Below are 23,154 nucleotides of genomic sequence, written 5' to 3' on the forward strand. Positions count from 1 at the left end.
CTCCTTACAAGTGTAGCAAGGCGACTTCCAAATACATGCTTTCCAGTCTTCGTAAGGTGCACCCCATCTCTAGCAAGTAGTCCATCGTATAGGTAATTCACTCCGTGATCCATAAATCCAAATCCTTGCTGACGGCACCATCGACGTAGCCAGTTGTTCACCTGCAGAATCTTATTCCACCTCCTTGTTCCATGGCCATCCACTGGGAGGATGGAAGAGAAGACCACCTGCGCTCCCAGTTCTTTCACTTTCTTACCTAAGTTTTCAAAGTCACTGCAGATGGTTTCCAGGTCGTTTCTTGCGGTGCCATTTGTCCCCACATGTAGTAGCAGGAATGGGTAGTCATCTGTAGGTCTGAAGAGTCCTGATATCCTGTCAGACACATCTTTTATTTTTGCACCTGGAAGACAGCACATTTCTCTTGAGGTTATATCTGGTCTGCAGATAGCGGCCTCTGTTCCTCTCAACAGGGAATCCCCCATAACCACCACTCTCCGTTTCTTCTTCACAACATTTTTCTTTCTCCATCCAGGAGGACTCTGAAGGCGTACAAGGTTGCTGTTTGTTGGCAAAGTCTTATCCTGATGTATTTCTTCATCGTTCTCCTGCGTGAGAGCCTGGTACTGGTTCCTTAGCAGTATGGGTGCTGACTGCCTCCCGATCCTCCTGCTTCTCTGGGTCACATGTTTCCATTCCTCTGTTTCTTCAGGTGCACTTCGAATTTCTTCTCTTTCTGTAACATGAAGAGATAATTCTGCTCTGTCTAAGAACTCTTCACCTTCCTTAATGATCTTCAATGTAGTTAACCTCTCTTCGAGATTTTGCAACTTTTCCCTCAAACAGGGACCCAAGCTTGCATTTGTGGCATGTGAAGTTTGGCTTTTCCTCTGGTAAGTCTGTGAACATGTAGCAAGAAATGCTGCTCACCAAATGGCTCCTGGCCTCTTCCATATTGCAAGCTAAACATTCCCAAATCCTTTAAACATTCCTCGTAACACATAATTTACAGTCCGCTCACCATCCTGGTAGTTCTTCTCTGAACTTGCTCCAGTTTTCAATTTTTTTTAAATGCAGTGCCCAGAACTGGGCACAGTATTCCAGATGAGCCCCTAGTAGAGGGGGATTATTACTTCACGTGATCTAGACTCTATGCTTCTCTTAATACATCACAGAAATGTGTTTCCCTTTTTTGCTACTGAAATAGCACAAAAAGAGGACTTACCGTATTTTTCGAACTATAAGACGCACCGGACCATAAGACGCACCCCAATTTTCAGTAGGAAAATAGGGAAAAAAAATAATGTGTCAAATGGGGGTCTGTCTTACAGTCCGAATTCAGCTTACCTGGGAAGGGATCCGGCACAGGTGGAGAAGTAGTCACAGGGGTCATTCAGTGGTCCAGGCTCGTGCGGTGGCGGCTCTGTGCTGGGGCAGCTGCGCTGCGGTAGGGGCAGCTGTGCTGGGGCAAGGGCAGCAGTGCTGAGGCAGGGGCAGCTGTGCTGGGGCAGGGGCAGCTGTGCTGGGGCAGGGGCAGCAGTGCTGAGGCAGGGGCAGCTGTGCTGGGGCAGGGGCAGCAGTGCTGAGGCAGGGGAAGCTGGGCTGGGGCAGGTGGGCTCTGCGGTGGTGGCAGCGGGCGGCGCTCTGCGGTGCGGTGGTGGCAGCAGGCTGTGCTCCGGTGCAGGGGCGGTGGGTCCGCCGGCATTTTCTTCGCAGCCCGGAGGCCTCCACACTTCCCTTGCTGGACGCCGCCATGTTGCGGTGGCCTCCGGGAGCATGGACGCCGGAAAGATGGCCGACGGTCCAGGGACGGCGCATGCGCGGGATCAGATCTCGTCCCGAGATCTCGGGGGACGAGATTCAAATCTCGGCAACGAGATCTCGTCCCCCGAGATCTCGGGACGAGATCTGTAGCTGTGCATGCGCCGTCCCCGGACCGGCATTTTGAATAGCGCTGGGCAGCCCGCCTGATCTAATAGAAGGGTGTCACTACTAGGCTGTTAATCTGGATGCTGTGCATTGCCAGAGTGTGAACAGCGCTGCATACAAGTTTTTTATTGTGCATTAATATACCAGTCAACTGCCCCCTCCATGTATTGATAGGCTGTGAGCGGTTGTTCCATCGGTATTCTTGCACCTGTGTTGCCATTTTAATTTTATGGGTCCAGTGCATTTGTCTGGAGGCCTGGACAGGTAAACCTCTCTGCTTTTTTGCTGTTTCCTTTTTTTGCTACTGCATCACACTGTTGACTCATGTGCAGTCTGTGATCTATTAGTATACCCAAGTCTTTTTCACACATGCTGTTGCTTAGTTCTATTCCTCCCATTCTATGCATGTAATTTTTTTTTTTCTTGCCCAGATGTAGAATCTTGCATTTCTCCTGGTTAAATATTATTCTATTAGTCACTGTCCATTGTTCAAGCTTATCTAGATCCTTCTGAATCATTTTTTCTGTCTTCTCTAGTGTTAGCTATCCCTACTAGCTTTACATCGTCTGCAAATCTGATTAGAATGTTAGAATTGGAAGGGACCTCCGCTGACATCATTTCCAACCCTCTGCTTAATGCAGATTTCACTAAACCATCTCAGACAGATGTCTGTCCAGCCTCTGTTTGAAGACTTCCATTGCAGGAGAATGCACCACCTCTCGCAGCAGCCTGCTCCACTCATTGATCACTCTCACAGTCAAACAGTTTTTTCTAATATCAAATCTGTATCTTCTCCCTTCCAGTTTCCTTCCATTGCTTCTCGTGTTTCTATGTGAAAATGGAAACACGAGAAGCAATGAAATCAGTGATCAGCACAAACGGAGAAAGAAGTAGATTTCTCAAATAAACCACATTGCATAGTTTCTTATTTTCATTTGTACTACTGATTTATGGAAAAAACAAATAAAATGATGGTTACTCTTTAACGCTTAAAGGAGCTTTTCGATGAAAATGACTTATCACCTACCTGTTCAGGATACGTGATAACTTGCTGATCTGTGGGCATCCCACCAATGGGACCCACATTATCCTCAACGGAGGGCTTTTATCCACATTACAATGTGGCAGACTGGACACATGGCACAACCACCATTCCATTCTTTCTGTAAGGGGCTACTGGAAAAAGCTGAGCGCATCACTCCTCAGCCCCATAGGGAAATAATGTAGCAGCGGTTGAACATGTGCTCTAGTGATCCATTCTAACATGGATAAAAGTTCCCCGTTCTGCCAACTGACGTAGGTCCCAGCGGTCGGACACCCACCGATCAACAAGTTATCATCTATCTTGGTTTAACCAGACATCTTCTGTAACATGAATAAAAATGAAATCTAATGATAGAAAGGTGTTTCCTTTTGAGGTATAGTGTGATGTCAGCATCGATGTCGGTATTGCACTTAAAAGTCCTTTGTCCAACTTTAGTCTTTCCTATTCAAAAGTTTAGTATTACAGCAGCTTCCCTTTTCTCTATTATTCCATGAATCTCCTCCTTACAGAAGGAAAGCTCTGAGTCTATAGACAGAAAAGGTATTGAAATCTGTACAATCATTGTCTCGCCAATGTAATTGTGTTTCCAGTGAAATATAATCACACATAAGGATCGGAATTACAAGTGAGCAACTTTCACTGAACCAAACCCCCCCCTTATCCAGAACTCCGTATCTCAGCCCTGTCCGGGCATACGTATCATAAGAACCTTTGAGTTTATCTATAGAGATCATTTATTCTATGATGTGGGAAAATTAGCTACTAAATGTAATATGGTTATGGGAGGCCTCGGAAAACTGCGCTCACAAATATAGTGGCCCAAGGCAGACATGGAGATAAAGAGGGAAACTGAGCAGCATGAATAGCCTTTTTTTTAAGGAAGAACTTTATATGTTTGAAGAATACAAGATTCTGTAAAGGAAACATGGATGAAAGAGAATCTGTCAGAATTTTACTCCTGGAACTATTGGTGTGGCTCTTTACATCCAGCTATAAAAATGACAGCAACAGTCCAAACGATAGCCGGCACTCGCATCTTCTTAAAGGAATTGCTTTATTGATCCAGTAGTATAAAAGGCACCAAAAATGGTTGAACACAAGAGCACAAAAATGAAGAAAGACAGAAAAGAAATATCCACTGCGCTCGCAAGGGAACAAGTTTCACACATTGACTGCATTGTCCTTTGTCAAAATGATACCTATTTTGGACAAATCTGAAGTCCCAAGTTCATGCAAATAAGGCTGGAAGTGCACAGGGACGTGTCCATGCACTTTCACTGCTGGCACTTCAGAGCTGTACAAAAAATAGTATGTATTTTTATAGCCATACCATTAATACTGGTATAATGCTCCCGACAGGTTCCAGTTCCTCGAATTCTTTTGACATTTTTTTATTATACTTTTAAACACACATTTCTTATCTTTTATTAACTGATACATTGAAGGAAATGCATAGAAAAAGCTTTAGATTCTATTTATTAATATTATTACATTTTAGCATAATATTTTAGTAATTTAAATAATTATTGACAATAATATCAATAATAATAATATACAAAGTTATTAACTTATCACTTCCAGTGTTATGCTTGGTTTATGCTAGACCATGACCAATCATGTGACCACAGGGATCAATAACACTTACTGGGTACTTATTTTCTAACAGTACTCAATAGGCTCATGCAGATGACCGTAATTTCGGTCTGAGTGCAATCCGTCAAAACCTCGGATCACACTCGGACCAATATTATTCAATGAGGCCATGCACATGTCTGATTTATTTCTTCGGACCAAAAATTGCAGCATGCCCAATTTGCCTCCACTATTTGGAATGCACTCGGCCATTCAAGTCTATAGGTCCATGACAAAAATCGGATTGTACTCAGATGACGTACGAGTGCAGTCCAATTGTCCAGGACAGACTGAATGGAGAAGATGGAGACACTTTTTTTTTCATCCTTCATATCTGAGAAATTCCGATCACACTCTGATCACACTCTGAGTCTGATGAGAATGTGATTAGCATAATTGGACTGATTTTCTCGGATGAGAGAAAGACGTTTTGGGGCTGCCAAGCTACTAACCTGCAGATTAATCCCATATGGGTTAATAGTGTTTTTCTCTGGTGACAGGTTCACTTTGAAATTCTTTTCAACTGATGTATGACCATAGCAAGGTCATAATCAGCAAGGGCAAAGGAAGAAAGGTAGGGATACAGGCTCTGCCGGACCAGCTAGCTGTCGAATTCACTGGTAACTCACTCTGCAGTTAGCTGTGTACAGTGATACGTAGAGGCTGATTGTGTGTTTAAAGGAAACTGTCACGTTCACAGATTGTCCCAAACTGTTTTTACAGAGTTAAGGATACAGATTTTGTTTTTTTAACATAACGCATTTTATGTGCATACTAATTCAGTAATGTCTGAAGAATGAACATTTATCCTGTAGTGTTGCATAAGCCAATGAGGCAGAACTAGTCCAGTGAGACATCTCTTCCAGCGATTACTCCTGTCTCAGCTCCTCTAATCATGCCTCCCTGGGTGTGATTGACAGCACGCATACCGATCCTGCCATAATGGGAATTGTAGTGAATCATGCCCATGGAGGTACGATTAGAAGGTACGATCAGAGCATCCAAGTCTGGGGTAAGAGAAGCTCTGGTGAACTAATCCTGCCTCATTCATTAGCGCATAGGTGACATTGTGGGATAAAAGTAAATTCTGAAAAAATCCTGCCTCATTCATTACCGCATAGGTGACATTGTGGGATAAAAGTAAATTCTGCAAACATTGCAGCGTTGGTAATCTGCAAAAACTATATATGTATAGATTTGACTCTTTGTTTTTTCGTCTAGTAAAAATCAACAATTTACCATAAGTACAAAAATAAATAAAATTGATAGAATTGGAATTTGCCTATGAACAGAATAGTTGTTATACTTTTATCACTCATTGGAGCATCAGTTTATGGACATGACTTAACAGACCAAGTAAAAAACAGTGATTTCTCTTTGTACCTGGAAAACTGTGTGAATAATGTGAGTGACCGGGTATATTCCTTCAATTATCGACATGCATTCTATGTATCCAACAAAGTAGCCGAGCTTCAGAGCGTGCATCGCTATTGTGGTTACTGCAAACAGACCTACGCCACCTAGACACGGAATCCAAAGATAATGATAGCACAGGTGTTAGTGGAGAAACATTCCACAGAAAACATCAATTCTACAGTTTTATCAACAGTAGGTCACCAATTCAATTTAAAGGGGTTTTCCGGGAACGCCGATTATTAAGACAGATGCAAATCCTTTGTGAAATGAAGAAACGTCATAATTTATTTTCTGTTAAAATTCTGATCTGTTCCTAAGTTGTAAAGTGTGGTCAGTTGCCCTCCTGCCCCCTACTTGCTGCTGTAGGCTGTTCAAAGCACAGAGTACAGAGTTTTTGCGTATGTGCTTTGAATGGAAGGTGGCCTATCAGTCAAGTACAGCCCTGCATACAAGAGGTGGGCTCAGCCAGCAGCTCTCAGAGCACAATCTGTGCACACGATGTCAAGGGAGGCATGGCCACTGAACCTCAGCAAGTTGTGAGTGACTGGCCATCTGGCAATTCTGGCAAATGCCTGAAGGGCCTGTCTGGTCATGGGCTGCCTTGTCTGCTGCATTGTTAACAGAATCGGCGTTCTCAAGACACCCATACTGTTAAGAGTTGTGACAAGCAAAAAGTCAGTGACTCCATCACAAACCCCAGCAGGTCACAGGTATCATTAGAAGTATTGATCTTGTAGTAAATCTTGCTTTCCTCCAGCCAGGGTAATAATAGTAATATGGTGCTTGGAGACGGGGACAGCATGGGCCTGTGATATTTCAAATGTCAGGGCTGAATTTCAGCCCCAGTCTGTACCTGCATACACCTCGGAGAAGAATATCAACTAGCACTTTGGTCACAGGGAAACGTGTAAGGTGTTCAAAAGTTCTAAATTATATTATAGTAAATATCCATTATATGACTCATGACTCACCTATAGTGATGAGCGAGTATGCTCATTGCTTGGGTTTTCCCCGAGCATGCTCGGGAGGTCTCCGAGTATTTGCATGTGCTCGGAGATTTAGTTTCTGTTGCCGTAGCTGCATGATTTGTGGCTGCTGGACAGCCTGAATAAATGTGGGGATTGCCTGCTTGTTAGGAAATCCACACATGTATTCAGGCTGTCTAGCAGTCGCAAATCATGCAGCTACGGCAACAGAAACTAAATCTCCGAGCACGCCCAAAATAGTTGGAGAACACCCGAGCATGCTCGGAAAACTTGAGTAATGAGCATACTCGCTCATCACTACTCACCTACACTATACTGAGCCTGTGTGGTGCCAGCGTTAGCAAAAGCAACATGACTGCAGGAGAGTCTCACTATAGCACATCCGACGTTAACTAAGGTGATTTTAAGAATGAAAAAATGTAGGCAGCAATTTATCCATCTTGAAACTAACTCTATGGAAGTCTCAAGATGGTGCTCAGTAAGTGAAGTGGACAGACACTCATGATGGTAGTGAGGAAGCTGTAGGACAGACACAACTATGGTAAAATAGCCAGAGAGTACTGCTTCCTGGAAAATTTAGCTTGGCTGCAAGGGGCTGAAGGGGAGCTAAATTAAAAAAAGGAACACAAAGTAAACAAGGGGGATTGGTGACATGCTACAATGGTTAGAAAACCTCTTTAATCCGTAGTGTACCACTAATAGTGGCAGACCACAAGGCCGCCATGGCTCCCATGAGTTGTGGGAGCCCGGTGCTGAAAGATGAGATCACTTGATCACACCTGCTACATTGAGCCGCAGTTCACACACAAAACAGACCAGAGCAGTGAGTCACAGGGTTGGAGGTAGGCAAGTCATTTGTATTCATTTATTTAGTTTGTCTGATTAACTTTAGGGGCCATCATACTGTGGGAGGAAGGGCTATGGGAGTCATCATACTGTTGGAGAGGGGATGCGGAGAATCATACTGCATGGAGAGGGCTTTAGGGCCATCATGCCATGTGGGGGGGCTGTAGGGATATCATACTGTGTGGCAGGCTGTTGGGGTATCATGTTGTATGGGAAACTCTGGGGAAATTATACTGTTTGGGGAGCTGTGGGTGTAACATTCTGGAGAGGTCACTGTAGAGACATAATATTGTATTGAGATATCATGTGGGCATCATACTGTGTAGGCGATCACTTTGGGGGCATCAGACTGTGGAGATCACTGTCAAGGTCATCATAATGTGTGGGAGGTCATTGTGGGGTCATCATACTGTGCGGGGGGTCACTTTGGGGGCATCATACTGTGGAGATCAATGTCAAGGTCATCATAATGTGTGGGAGGTCATTGTGGGGTCATCATACTGTGCATGAGTGCACTCTCCCAGATACTTCTTAAATTGAAAACAAATCCTTTCTGCAGATCAGAGAAGTCTCCCATAAAATGCAGCTGTCAGTTTCCACCATGTACGTCTGTAGGGGTACTCTGCTGCCACTATTTATTAAGGGGTCACTTTATTGACATTTTTATCATGGGGGTTCTATTGGCAGTATTGTGTATAGAGGGGACTCTACGGACATTTCTACCAGAGACATTCTGCTGTCAGTCTTCTTTATAAGGGGCAGTCTACTAACACTTTGACCAATGGCACTGTTATCTATAAGGGGCAGTCTAGTAACATTTTCCTTAGGGGCTTCCTGTTTGCATTGTTGTTTATAAGGTCATGATGGCCGCATTGGCGACACAGCAGGAGGTTTCTGTGGCCCAGAAATAATGGTGAATGTCTTGCATAAACCTAGGACTATCCTTGTTTCTATAGTGATGAGATATTGGCACCAGCGCCTTTGTCATTAGGCTAGGCAGTTTCGACATTTACATCTACACCCACAAAGTCAGAACGTAAAATAAGTATAACCCAATCACAGATATATGTTGTCAACTAATGACAATAGATTTATCACAATGATCAGATTTTTCACTGTCATTTTAAAGAAAAAGATGATTTTAGGCCTCATGCATAACAATGGTTGCCTATAACAACCAATCAGATCTCGTCTTTCATTTTAGAAAAACGCTCTGGGAAGATAAATGATGCAATTTGATTGGCTGAAACGCTGCCATTATTCCTCAGAGCCGCTTTTATTGACGAGGGCCATTGTGCATTCATTAGGCTTGGTTTTAACCTTTTGCCTCTTGAGATGCAATTTTGCCAAACTTATCTTTAACCTTGGGGAATTTTCAAGAGATTTATTGACATAGATACCAACAAGGTCGTGACCTATTTCACTAACAATCTGCCAATGTCACGCAAAGGGCAATTTACAATGTGATAAAGGAAGTGACACAGCACAACCATGTCATTGGAGATCTCCATTTATTATCTCCATTTATTGCGATGTCAAATGGATCCATAGACTCCCATATGGACACCAAATTGGCCTCCGCTTGGTGTCATACCTCATGTGAATGAGGCCATACTCTTAGGATGCTTTCATATTGCGCTCGTGGTTTCCGTCGGGGCATAAGTCCAATCCACCACACAAAACGGGATTCGGACATATGCGCCGACGGGGCCATAGACTGTAATGGTGTCAGCAGAGTGAGCGTGCATTCTGACGTGCACCAATTTCGGGAGTGTACGCCTACTGGAGGCAGACGCAGTTAACATACATCTGATTGTCCGCCTCCTACAAGCGTACTCCCCTAAAAATGATGCACGCCAGAGTGCAAGTTCACTCTGTCTGCATCGTTACAGTCTATGGCTCCGTTGGCATATACGTCAAAACCCTGTTTCGCGGGGAGTTTGGCCATATGCCTCAACAATGATAAATGTAAGGTTATACACATGGGTTATACACATGGGAAGAAGGAATCAATATCACCATTACACACTGAACGGTAAATCACTGGGTAAATCTGACATGGAGAAGGACTTGGGGATCCTAGTTAATGATGAACTTACCTGGAGCAGCCAGTGCCAGGCAGCGGCTGCCAAGGCAAACAGGATCATGGGGTGCATTAAAAAAGGTCTGGATACACATGATGAGAGCATTATACTGCCTCTGTACAAATCTCTTGTTAGACCGCACATGGAGTACTGTGTACAGTTTTGAGCACCGGTGCTCAGGAAGGATGTAATGGAACTAGAGCGGGTACAGAGGAGGGCAACAAAATTAATAAAGGGGATGGGGGAACTACAATACCCAGAGAGATTAGCAAAATTAGGATTATTTAGTCTAGAAAAAAGATGACTGAGGGGCGATCTAATAACCATGTATAAGTATATAAGGGGACAATACAAATATCTCTCCGAGGATCTGTTTATACCAAAGAAGGTGACGGTCACAAGGGGGCATTCTCTGCGTCTGGAGGAGAAAAGGTTTTTCCACCAACATAGAAGAGGATTCTTTACTGTTAGGGCAGTGAGAATCTGGAATTCCCTGCCTGAGGAGGTGGTGATGGCGAACTCAGTCGAAGGGTTCAAGAGAGGCCTGGATGTCTTCCTGGAACATAATAATATTGCATCTTACAGTTATTGTTAGGTTCTTTAGAAGGACGTCGATCTGGGGATTTATTCTGACAGAATTTTATAGGCTGAACTGGATGGACTAATGTCTTTTTTCGGCCTTACTAACTATGTTACTAACATGACCCACGAATGCAATGTGAAAGCATCCTTAGGAGATACTGATAACTGTGACAATGGCATTTAAAAGTTTGGAAATAGGCCCACAAAACTCCTCAAGTGGCCAAGTCCCTTTTGTATTACCCTTATGATCTGGGGGGGAATGGGATTGCCAAATTTGATGGCGTACTATAAGGCCTCAGTGGTAGCGGGCTCCGGGATTGGTGGCAGCTGGACAAGGATCATAGATGGTTGCAAATTGAAAATTTCTATGCGACTAGAGGCTCCACCCGATTCATGCTAGAGGTTGAAGCCTTTGGGCCGTGGCCTTGTAACCTCCCTCTACCGACCATGTCTACTGCACTGCATTTTTGGAGACAGACGTCCCGACCCTTATTAAAATCCCGTTAACTGAAGTGTCACTGAAGGCGCTAGAATTACATATCCCTTATATAGATTTACAGCCATGGGTACTGGCTGGTGTATAATCACTTCATCAGCTGTGTGACAGCACAGCGATTAAGCCGATTGACCGCCTAGTTGCAAATCACCCAGATATTCAACATAGATTTTATCAGTTTTTACAACTAAGACATCTTATACATACTACACAACCGTCGTACTTCTTTAATACCTACCTAGACCATACAGTAAATGGCCTCTTCCTGGTGCCCGGACCTAGTACTCGCAATGTATCTATTTTGTATAGAGCCTTGAATGATCCTGACCCAGAGGCTAAACTGCAATTCATGAGACAATGGGAGGATGACCTGCAGGTCACCCTAGCGCCTGATGGGTGGCGGGAGGCGGTGTTAGAGGTTCAGAGAGTTTCCTCATGTTTAAACCATCTGGAACAATTGAAAAAAGTCCACTTGCGCTGGTATTATTACCCAGTTAAAGTTGCTCACTTTGGCCCTCAGTGCTCTTTGTTGTGCTGGAGAGGCTGCGGTATGTTGAGGACACTTAGCCACATGTGGTGGTCGTGCCCGAAATTACTAAATTTTTGGGCTAGCCTAGAGGACGTGATAGCTGAGGTAACTGGGATTCGGATGGCCCTACAACCCAGTATGGTTCTATTGCATATCGGTTTAGATGTGATCCCGCATGTGTTGAGAGGAGTGTTCTCACATTTGTTTATAGCCGCTAGACTGGCAGTGGCATCCAAATGGAGAGTGACCAGCACACTGACCATACAATTTGTGATTGACAGGATGAACCTTCATTGCCAATACGAAAGGGCTCTGGTATTATCTGCATCATCTAAAAAGAAAAAGTCCCAGATTTGGGAACCGTGGCTTGGCAGCCGGCTCTCCTTCAACCCACTGTGAGGATGCTTGCGCTACTTCGACTCAGGGCCTGATAATGTATTCCCGCGATGAACCCTGCTATATGTCTAGCTTATTTGCCACTTTGATATTCAGGAACCTGCACTATAGCAGGTCATTTTCTTTTAAGACCTTTGATCTAAGTAATTTATAGTTGTATACCTAGGTGTGCCTATTTCCCCCCCCTCGTTATTTTTTCCGGTTGATAGCTACCGCGCTTGTTGATGTAGGAGCATGGTGACCCTTTCCTCCCCCCCTATTAATCTACTCTGCACTGTTTGCAGAATTGATTTGTTTACCTGTTTAACTATGTAAAATTTTAATAAATATGATTTCGGAAAAAAAAAGTTTGGAAATGAGGGAAGGTGCCCCATCCAACGTTATTAGGCATGACTGTGGGGTGCCGACTGCATTGTGATGGCAGCCGCCGAGAGACTGACTAAAGACCCCAGTATCTGACATCTTTGCATTCTTTTGAAGCCAAGCCTGTGGCTGGGCTTCACAGGAGACAGGTAATTTCACTGTACACTAGAATATTACAGTGTATTAACTAGAGTTGAGCAAATATGTTCGGAATCGGTTGCCAAATCTGAATTTGCAATATTCGTGTCATATTGGTACCTTATTCGTGCGTAATTTATGTTTGATGATCGATTCTGAACATATTTGGTCATTTCTACTCCCATTGACTCCAATGACATTTGGCTGGGTTGAGCGAATATTGCAAAAACAATATATTTGTCGTAATCAGAACCGAATTTTTAAAAATTCGCTCAACTCTAGTACTAACCCATTCATTAAATTTTCATTTTTTTGGTTTTCGTTTTACCCCCCTCCCCCTTTTCAAAGAGACATAACATAGGTTGTGAGCCCTCGCGGGCAGGGTCCTCTCTGTACCAGTCGTGACTTGTATCGTTTAAGATTACTGTACTTGTATGTATTATGTACACCCCTCCTCACATGTAAAGCGCCATGAAATAAATGGCGCTATAATAATAAATAATAATAATAACACTTATTTTTCTGTCCACATAGCTGTATGAGGGCTTGTTTTTTATCGAGACAACTTAGACTTTTGAAGGACTCCATATATTTTATCAGGTGATGCAGTGGAATGCGGGGAAAAAAAATTTAAGTGCGTTGAAATTTTTTTAAAAAAATGCAATTCCACAATTGTTTTTTGGGCTTTTTGTGTACCATGTTCACTGTATGGTAAAACGGGCCTGGCAGCATGATTCTACAGGTCAGTATAATTATGCAGATACTAAACAAATACCGTAGGTTTTTTTTCTATTTAAGTGGTAAAAAAAATTAAAAATTTGTAAAAAAAATTAAATTAGCCATCATATGCCAGGAAAGTTCTAGTCTCAGCATGCGTTCCGGCATCAAAGTCAGGGACACAACATATGACGGAAATGTACATCATATGTTGTGAAGAGGTTAGACAAGCAATCAAGTGATTGCACGATCAAGTCATCTAGTAGATCCAATAAAAAATGTCGAGAAAAAAAAATATTTCTCAAAGTATAAAATAAATATTTCATTATATATATAAATATAAAATATATAATATAAAATATATATATATGTAAATAAAAAAGTAAAATGATAAAAGTTCATATCATTCCACTTTTCCCAAAACGTAAGTAAAATCTTACACATATATAATAAAATTCAAAAATTGCATGCTTGATATCACCACATGCATAACTGTCCAAAATAATAAAATATCATAATAGTTATCCAACACGGTGAATACAAAACATAATAAATCGCTGCCAGAATTGCTGTTTTATGGTCACTTTGCTTTCCAAAGGTAAATTGATTAAAAAAAGAGATCAGAAAGCTGTATGGACCCCAAATTGATACCAATAGAAACTACAGCTCGAATCCCAAAATAACAAGCCCACACGCAGCTCCATCAACCGAAAAATAAAAATGTCATAGACTGAAAATGAAGCGGGACTTAGGGCTCGTGCACACGACCGTAAAAATCGGACGAGTGCTATCCATCATTTTGATGTAATTCCATGCACAATTTGCATCCGACTATCAGATCGCACTTGGGCATTCACGGCTATGGGTCCGAGAAAAAAGTCGGACCGCACTGGGATGACATCCGAGTGCAGTCCGATTTTCAAGGACTGACAGAATGGAGAAGATGGACATTTTTTATTATTTTTTTTTTAATCTTCACATCCGAGAAAATCAGATCACACTGTCGTCAAACTCTGATCAGAGTGTGATTAGCATAATCGGCCTGATAAGAGAAAATCGGTGGCGTGACTCTAGCCTTAATAATGGGGCAAAAAATAGAGCTGGCCTTGTTGCACATACTGGGGTTTTCGTTGTTTTGGCAGCAGTCTACGCTAATCCATTTAGTGGCTTCCAATATAAAGTTTTATTCTGCGTCTTACTCTTCACCCATTGTGAAATAAAAATATATGATTTTATAACAGATGGTACATCAAACTATAGAAATCAATGCATTCCCTGAAAGTTAGGTATCAAATTCAACTCTTCATAATGCCCCGGCACGGACACAGAAGTGAGCCCTCTGGGCAACAGTAGATGGGCCCTTTGCAGTCCATTTATGTTTCTTACCTCTTGTGACCTTATGCAACTGCACAGGTTGCACCAATGGTGTGTCCGCCCCCGCTATTGCCTGAATGTTATATTTAGTTACTAAACAAAACTGGGGTAAGTGGAAATAGAGATTTATTCATTGTGTGCATAATAATGGTCCCATTTGCCCTGAGGCCAGTCCACCTCCTAGGATTCTTTCACGAAACTTAGTGCTTTATGATTCTTTCCATCAGGACATATCAGATTTGGTCTCCCAGGACCGGCGTGTAGGCAGACTGCTCCTTTGTTACTCTAAAATCACATCCGTGGTGCACTGTTGGCATGCACCGTCATGGTCAAAAGTTTTGAGACTGACACATAGTTTGGTTTTCACACAGTTTGCTGCTTTTTCGATCTTTAAATTTTATGTTTCTATGGTTACTGAAGTTCAATTTAGGAATTTCATGTTTTTAAACTTTTATTTACAAATAGAAGTTTATGGAAAAACCTAAAATTTACAGTTTTGCTCCTTGTTTTTCAAGACTTCTGCCCTTCAGCTGGATATCAGCTTCAGGGCTAAATTCTGACCAATGACCCATTTTTGTCTAATCAGTGCTTGTAGCTTATCACAATGTTTGTGCTTTTGTTTATCTGTAAGGAGATGAACATGCTGCTTATGTTTCCCTCTTGAATAAACAAGTTTATTTTTATAAAATGTTATGAGATGTAATGTGAACTGTGAGGGTATTGGTGATATTGATAATGTGTGTAGTTTGTAGAGACAGTTAAAATTAATTTTGGGACAAGCCCAGAATGGGAAGGCATAAGTTACAGGGAAAGTGGCAATTTCCTGTCATAGAGTCAGATAGGGCCTGGAGTGGACCTAAAGGTTCAAGGTGAGCAGTATCACATTTTGGGGTGATCCTAAGTGAGAGTAGACCAAAGTAAAGGGATAGCGAGATCTGGGGCAAAAGTGACGAAGAGACAGAGTGACCTTCCAGAGATGGGTACTAGGAGAGGAAGTCTAGCCATGAACCCCACAATCTTAAAACACTGTAAGGTAACAGGCCTAGAGCAGGACTGAAACTGTACATAGAATGATAAAGCGTCCCGGTTGGGAGTGTCAGCATTACCGGCTACACTGACACCTTAATGGAAAAAGAGGACATGGAACCGCTGGACAAGTAAACAAATCTTTTTAAGTAGGACTGTAGTGTTAAAGCTGGGTTCTGGTGAAGTAGTGAGAAACAGTGGCTATAGAAGACAATAGAGAAACCCTCATTTTCATGTAGCCTCGTCCAAGGCTACCGCCCCACACCACATTACATACCCACCAATCTTTTTTTAGGATTGACCACAGGTTCTGAATGGGAAGGAGTGTAAGTGTCTCTGGTTTTCTCCTTCCTTAACCATTGCAATCTACCATTAGTGCCAACCTCACACTTGACCTAGTCCTGATACTGCTGGCTTTCCTTGGGATGTGTATTGGAATCTAAGAGGTAACATTTCTCCTTGTGGAGAATTACATGCCTGGCATGTCAGTGTAAGGAGGCTTACACGCCATGCAATGCTCCTCTGGGAAATTTGGATAGGGCTGCACAGGCATGGCAAAGGAAGAGAAGCTAACCTAAATAGGAAGTAGCCTGCCTGTAAATCTACTGCCCTGTTAAGCAAAATTTGCAGCACAAAAATTCTGACAAAGGCCAGGTTAACTGATCTGGGAACAACTGTGTGATCATTGCACAGTATGTTCTGTGTTTTTAATCTCTCCATTCTCCTCTTTACTTTGTAATATACAAGGAAATACGCAGAATCCAGCAGTTATTCTGTCATATGATCTGATGTCCGAGAAATAATACAGGAAAGCATTGAATTAACCCCTTCCTGACATCATATTGCCCTGAGCCACTCCCGCCTGGACCACTGTAACGCTCTATTGATTGGTCTCCCCCTCACTCAACTTTCCCCTCTCCAGTCCATCCTTAACGCAGCAGTCATGGTCAGCTATCTGGCTAATCGGTACTTGGACGCGTCCGCTCTTTGCCAGTCATTGCACTGGCTGCCCATTCATTATAGGATCCAATTCAAAGTACTTGTTCTCACCCACAAAGCTCTCCACATTGCGGCACCCCCCTAAATCTCCTCCCTCATTACGGTTTATTGGCCTACCCACCCGTTACATGACTTTTGACTAACCTCTGCACTTATCCGTACCTCTCAGTCCCGACTCCAAGACTTCTCCCACGTTGCTCCAATCCTCTGGAATGCTCTACCCCAAAAAACTAGGACTATCCACAACTTACACACTTATACAGTTTTAGGCGCTCCCTCAAAACACATCTATTCAGAGCGGCCTATCACGTTCCCTTATCAAAGTCCTTTCATGTGTGTGTGTGGCCCATTCACTATCTATCTGAGAATAACCCTCCATCAAAATCCACCGCACCCAACAGCACCACATATACTGGCTGCTGACGAGCTCACGCAGCCTTTATCTATCCCCCACTCCCTCAAGATGGCTGGACCATCATTGTAAATAAGCCCCTGTATTTTGTGTCTCCCCCCACCTCATTGTAGATTGTAAGCTCTTATGGGCAGGGTTGTCTTATTTTGCTTTAATTATTGCATTATTTTAAACTTTGCTACTTATGACTTGTGTATGAACTGTTAAACTGTAAAGCGCTGTGGAATATGTTGGCACTATATAAATAAAGACTATTATTATTATCCTCCATATTTGTATAGCGCAATTTTGGAGTCGGTGTATGGTTGAGGCAGCCGTACATTCGGCAAATAATGACTGAGTATTATATTCACGATCTGCCTCTAACAGCAAAGCATTTCATCGAATGCGGTGTACTGACTGATGTGGACTGATGAGGTTGTGATGGCAGATGGAAGTTGTTGAAGACCACTATTCCTACCATCGCCAAGCTCTGTTGAAACCAACCTATGGCTGGTATTTACATGAAACCAGAATTTTTACTATACACATTAATACTGAAGTATTGTTGTATATATGTTTCACTCCTGTCCTGGGTCTCCCATGCTCCACTTCCTTCCTCTGGGCCTGCTGTCCAGTATTGTGCTCCACATCGAGTTTTGGAAGTTGCCCAATGTAGAACAATGACATCTTCTCCCTAGGCCTATTTAAAGCCCATTACGACCCATACATATGTCTTGGAATTGAGACTCTAGTCTTATGTTTGGGGTGCTCCACCATCTGTGCTGTTTGTGTTTGTGCTTGCATTCATCCTTTCTGGGTTCCACTTCATCTGTCCTGCTGCTCTTGAGATCACTGAGTGTTCCAAGTCCTCACTGCTCCCGTGCCTTCCTGCCTACTGCAACAATGCCCAGGACCCATGTGCCCACCCGTACCTGGGGCTTAGGTGACTAACAATATGGTACAAGCAATCAGTTATTGCAATTTTAAGTCTCCTAAGGGAACTAACAAATTCACTAAAAAGTAGAAAAAAAGTTTTTCAAAACATAAAAAATAAAAGCATATAATTAAATTCACACCTTTTTTCCCCATTAAAAAAATGAAGATACAAAAAAAGTAAAAAAAAAACAAAAGCACACATACTGTACAGTTGTGTGAAAAAGTGTTTACCAAACAAATTAAATATTAGACAAAGATAATACAAGAAAACACAAAATGCAATTTTGGTCTTTATTATTTTAGAAATCCAAACCTGTGTGAAAAAGTGATTGCCCACCACCCCTCCTTGTAACATAAATAAATTAACTGTGCTTTATTACATCTTTGGAAGCTGAGTTCAATTTCTCTAGCCACACAATCAAGAAATTACTTAAACAGAACCTGCCTGACAAAGTGAAGTAGACCAAAAGTTCCTCAAAAACTAGACATCATGCCGCGATCCAAAGAAATTGTGGAACAAATGAGAAACAAAGTAATTGAGAACTATCAGTCTGGAAAAGGTTATAAACCATTTCTAAAGCTTTGGGACTCCAGTTAATCACTTGTCAGAGCCATTATCCACAAATGGTGAAAACATGGAACAGTAGTGAACCTTCCCAGGAGTGGCTGGCTGACCAAAATTACCCCTTGAGCACAGCAGTGACACATCCAAGAGTTCCTAAAAGACCCCACAATAACATCTAATGAACTGCAGGGCTCACCTGCCTCAGTTAAGGTCAGTGTTCATGACACTTCCATAATAAAGTGACTGGGCAGAGTTCCAAGACAAAAAACACTGCCGAGCAATAAGAACATAAAGGCTCGTCTCAGTTTTGCCGGAAAAAAATCTTGATGTTCTCCAAGACTTTTGGGAGAATACTCTGGACTGACTGACGAGACAAAAGTTGAAGTTTTTGAAAGTTGTATGTCCCATTACATCTGGCGTAGAAGTAACACAGCATTTCAGAAACTCACGCACTTTGTTTATGCAGCAAATGACAATGATCCCAAACACAACAGCAAGTCAATCTCTGAATGGCTTAAGAAAAACAAAATTAAGACTTTGGAGTGGCCTAGTTAAAATCTTGACCTGATCCAAGTGAGATGCTGTGCATTACCTTAAAAAGGTGGTTCTTACTCAGAAACCCTCCAATGTGGCTTAATAACAATTCTGCCAAGATCAGTGGCCAAAATTCCTCTAGAGCATTGTAAAAGACTCATTGCCAGTTATCGCATACGATTGATTGCAGTTGTTGCTGCTAAGGGTGGACCAACCAGTTTTTAGGTTCAGGGGGCAATCACTTTTTCACGCAGAAAATGCAGTAAGACGTTATAAAAACATCATAAAACGACGGTTCACCCTGCACAAAATGAGCCCCATCCACTGAAAAATGAAAACGTTATTGGTCTCGGAAAATAGCGCAACAACCAAACTTTTTTTTAACTTTTTTATTGACCTTTAAAAGAGATAAAAATCTGGTCAAATTTGGTATTGCGATAATTGTACTGAGACAATCACGATGTTAGATCATATTTACCATGCAATGTACTTTGTAAAAACAATTCCCAAAAGCAATGTCAGAATTGCTTTTTATGTAATGTCACCATACTTGGAAATTTTCCCTCATTTTCCAGGACAATATGTGGTAAAATGAAAGGGTCAAAGGGGTTTCTATGAATGTAACTTTTTAGCTGTATAGACTGTTGCCTATAACTGGGCCATCTACATGGATAACGTCACTGTTGCAATCATTAATAAAAAATCAGAGGCAGCAGCGAAGGGTTGGGGCAAGGAATGATAAGTAAGGATCGGTTTTGGTCCTCTTAACAAGAGGAAGCCTAAGCTGTAAAGGAGTACATTCTTTGAAAATCCCTTTAATGCAAAATGTTAGGAATTATTTACTGTAGACAATGCACAGTGTCTTCTGAATTCCAAGTCCTTCTTGTTTGCAGGAATGTTTTATTCTAGTCCTTCTTCTATTGCTGCCAAGACAATTTTCACACTTTTGAAATGCAAAGTTAAAACTAGGATTATAGTGACCAAGACCATGTTAGCACAATGGTGGAAGAAAGCAGAGGTTCCCAAGTTTTCAGACATACTTGACAAGATAGGCCAACACAGCGATTTAGAACGCAGATATGCGATTAACAACAATCACATTCACAAATACTCAAAAAAATGGAAAACCTGGAGCAACAAATTTCATATCAAATAGACACAACAAGAGGCACTATATTTTGAAGTTTAAACCTGGGCGTTTTAGTACTGGGATGCTGTATCTCCATCCAAGAATGTTACCCCATTTTTTTTTCTTTTATGTCGTTACTCGATATATGTTATTCTATGCCTATTTTTGGGTTCTCTAGTTTTTAAATTTTTTTCCGTACCTGTACAAGGTTGTTTATTCCCTACTCCCGTCCCTCCCTTCCTACCTTCCTTTCCCTACCCTGTTTATTTCTAAAAAAACAATAAAATTTGAAAACAAAAATTAGGATTACAACTTGAAAGTGCAATCCTTTTTAACTTTACGTATTTTTGCATAAAGCATAAATAAAAATTTACATTTGTGACAAAAAAACACTGACCTAAACAGAGCTTCAGATGGGCAACATCTTCTAGAAATAAATGTTAGGGATGAGCAGACTGGAGTCGTTCACTTTTCTTGTCTTTCCCATCCGGCCCAGACCGACATGACAACTTTTCCAACCAAGACTAATTTACAGAGATTACAATAAAGACACATTAGACTTCTCACATTTCCAGCACCATCGCTATCTATCCCCAACCTGCACAAACTCCTCAACCTGCTGATACCCAATGATGAGCTGCTGCCATATGTGTCCTTAGTACTGATCCTCTTTGTTCCCCACTTAATATTGCCCACCCATGTGCCTCTTACAAAGTAAAATGCCTCATTTGTGTTCTTTACATAGCCCCTAGAAAGTAATAATGCCTCTAGTATGCCCAGTTGACAGTCACAATACCCTGAGTGCCCTATAACAATTATGCTTCTTGAGTGCCCAATAAATATTTAATAATGTCCCGAGTTCCCACATATATAGTTCCCCTCTACACAGGATAATGCCCCCCACAGTTCCCAAATACACAGCATGTCAAGCCCACACTAGCCATTGCATGACAGCACCAAGTATCCTGTCACACTGTATTACAGCCCCAAGTAGCCCGCCACTGTATGATGGCCCTCAATAGCCCCCCACACACTGTACAATGGTCCCCAGTAGTTCCCACACTCTATGATGACCCCAGTAGTCCCCCCCACTGTAAGATGGCCCCCAGGAATCCCTCAACATTGTATGATTAGCCCCCAGTAGCCCCACTCACTGTATGAATGGCCCCCCGTAGTCTCCCACACTGTATGCATGGCCCACAGTAGTCCCCCACACTGTATGCTTTGCCCCCAGTAGAACGCCACACTATGCAAGGTCCCCAGTAGCCCACTCACATTGTATGCCTTGCCCCCCTGTCGACCCCCCAGGAGCAATATTAAAATAAAATAAAATTAAAGCATCTTTTACTCACCTAACCACGGAATCTGAGGAGTCTGCCAGCAAACAGGGTTAAGGTATGGGTGGAGAAAACATGTGATGTCATTATACCAGGGCACATAGAATCCCGGCATGACAACGTTATCATGTTATCACGCCTCATTAGTGCATCTCCCTGCTTTTCTGTCGACCGCTGACTTAAATCGACCTGTGTTCTACAGATTGTGAAAACTGAGCGGTAGCGCAAAGAGATTGTGTCTCTACAGCAGAGTTTAAATGTATGAGTTTAGAGGAGCTGAAGTTTCGGGTAGGCCTCTGTGAGCGTGGGGCCTAGGGCAACCACACCCTCTTCCCCTCCAGGTTGCTTTGCTACTCATAGTCCCTTTAAAAGCTACTGCTGATTGGCTGCAGCCTTTACTATTTTGTTAGAGCGAACCTCCATTTTGATGGAACATTGATGAGCTGCAGCCGATCAGCAGTTGCTGATTGGCTGTAGTGGTAAATTGACATAACATTGTAACGTGACCCGTTGGAAATAGCAGAACTCTAGAATGGTGCCGTAGTGGGAAGTGAGTACGAACTGTATTTATTTTTTATGGGGCTGTGAATTGATTAAGCAGGGGTTTCCAGCACTGGACAACAACCTCTTTAATATAAAAGTATAAAACATATTTGACGACTCAAGAATATGTTTAGCATAGCTGAAATTTTTTCCATAACCATGCCCCCTAATTAAAAGATATGCCCATATTACTTGTCTCCTGATTGGGGAATATTAATTTACACTTACAGGAACTACAAAAAACTTTAACCCAATAAAAGTGTCACTTTTTTGGATATACATGAAAAGCGCTAATTCCAAAATGATTCAATATTATAAACCAAATACTTTATGTCAAGAACAACACCGGAGAGATCACACAGATCCCACCACTATGACCAGTTTCTCAAGGAGAATGCAACTGCACTGCCTCCAATCCTCAGGACAATTATGCAGTTGACTGACGAGTGATGGACAAGGCCCCAGCTGCTTCCACTACTAGGCCAGTTATTAGGGAACTCACAGTGACAGTATGGTATATACATCTCCAATTCCAGTACATATGTAAATTATAATTTGATATTAGATACCTTTATATGTTCAATAAAAAAATGTTTTTAAACTGTCATTCCTTCCCAAATATGTATTTAAGCAGCGTCTTTGCGCGACTACCAAACGGTTTGTGATTTTGATCCTAAATAAAAGGTATTTATTTTAATTACTGCATCCTCACTAACATTCTTAGCAGTGCACCAAAATAACCTTTATATATATTTTTTATCTTTCCTGATTCCCATTGGTGTACCACGGATACTGTCTGGTGCCGTGCCTCACTGCCTACACTCCTAGTGCTACTACCCCGCACCACTTGAAGTAACAAGCCATTTTAGCGCCACCATCTCCACCTAATTATCAGAAACAATAACAAAACCCAAACTCTGATTTTTATTAGATCAAGGTCACACTCACAATCCTCCCCTTGGTGAGCTCATCTGGGGGCTGATTGTGAGATGTACTAGGTATTCTAGTAGATTATAAGATCTCCGACTGTCAGTATATCTTCACCCCTGGATGTCATTGCCATGTTTTCTATCACAATTTCACCTCTCTATAGAGATGACATATGGCATGGATAGCATAATCCATCTGAGCAATATTAAGTTCGAGGCATTAGAATGAACT

The 23,154-nt window shown here is 42.1% G+C and overlaps 1 protein-coding gene across 1 annotated transcript in view; it reads right to left on the reverse strand.

Moving 5' to 3' along the window:
- LOC141088609 (proton channel OTOP1-like) overlaps nucleotides 1-23,154 on the reverse strand; it is a 66,011-nt gene that overhangs the window by 40,633 nt on the left and 2,224 nt on the right. Inside the window, exon 2 of the mRNA XM_073574752.1 lies at nucleotides 5,987-6,123. Coding sequence (XP_073430853.1) covers nucleotides 5,987-6,123 — 137 coding nt within the window. The remainder of the gene's footprint in view (nucleotides 1-5,986; nucleotides 6,124-23,154) is intronic.

The sequence above is a fragment of the Dendrobates tinctorius genome, unplaced genomic scaffold (assembly GCF_039654945.1).
Source record: "Dendrobates tinctorius isolate UK_male_01 unplaced genomic scaffold, ASM3965494v1 ptg000039l, whole genome shotgun sequence".
NCBI classification, from domain to species: domain Eukaryota; kingdom Metazoa; phylum Chordata; class Amphibia; order Anura; family Dendrobatidae; genus Dendrobates; species Dendrobates tinctorius.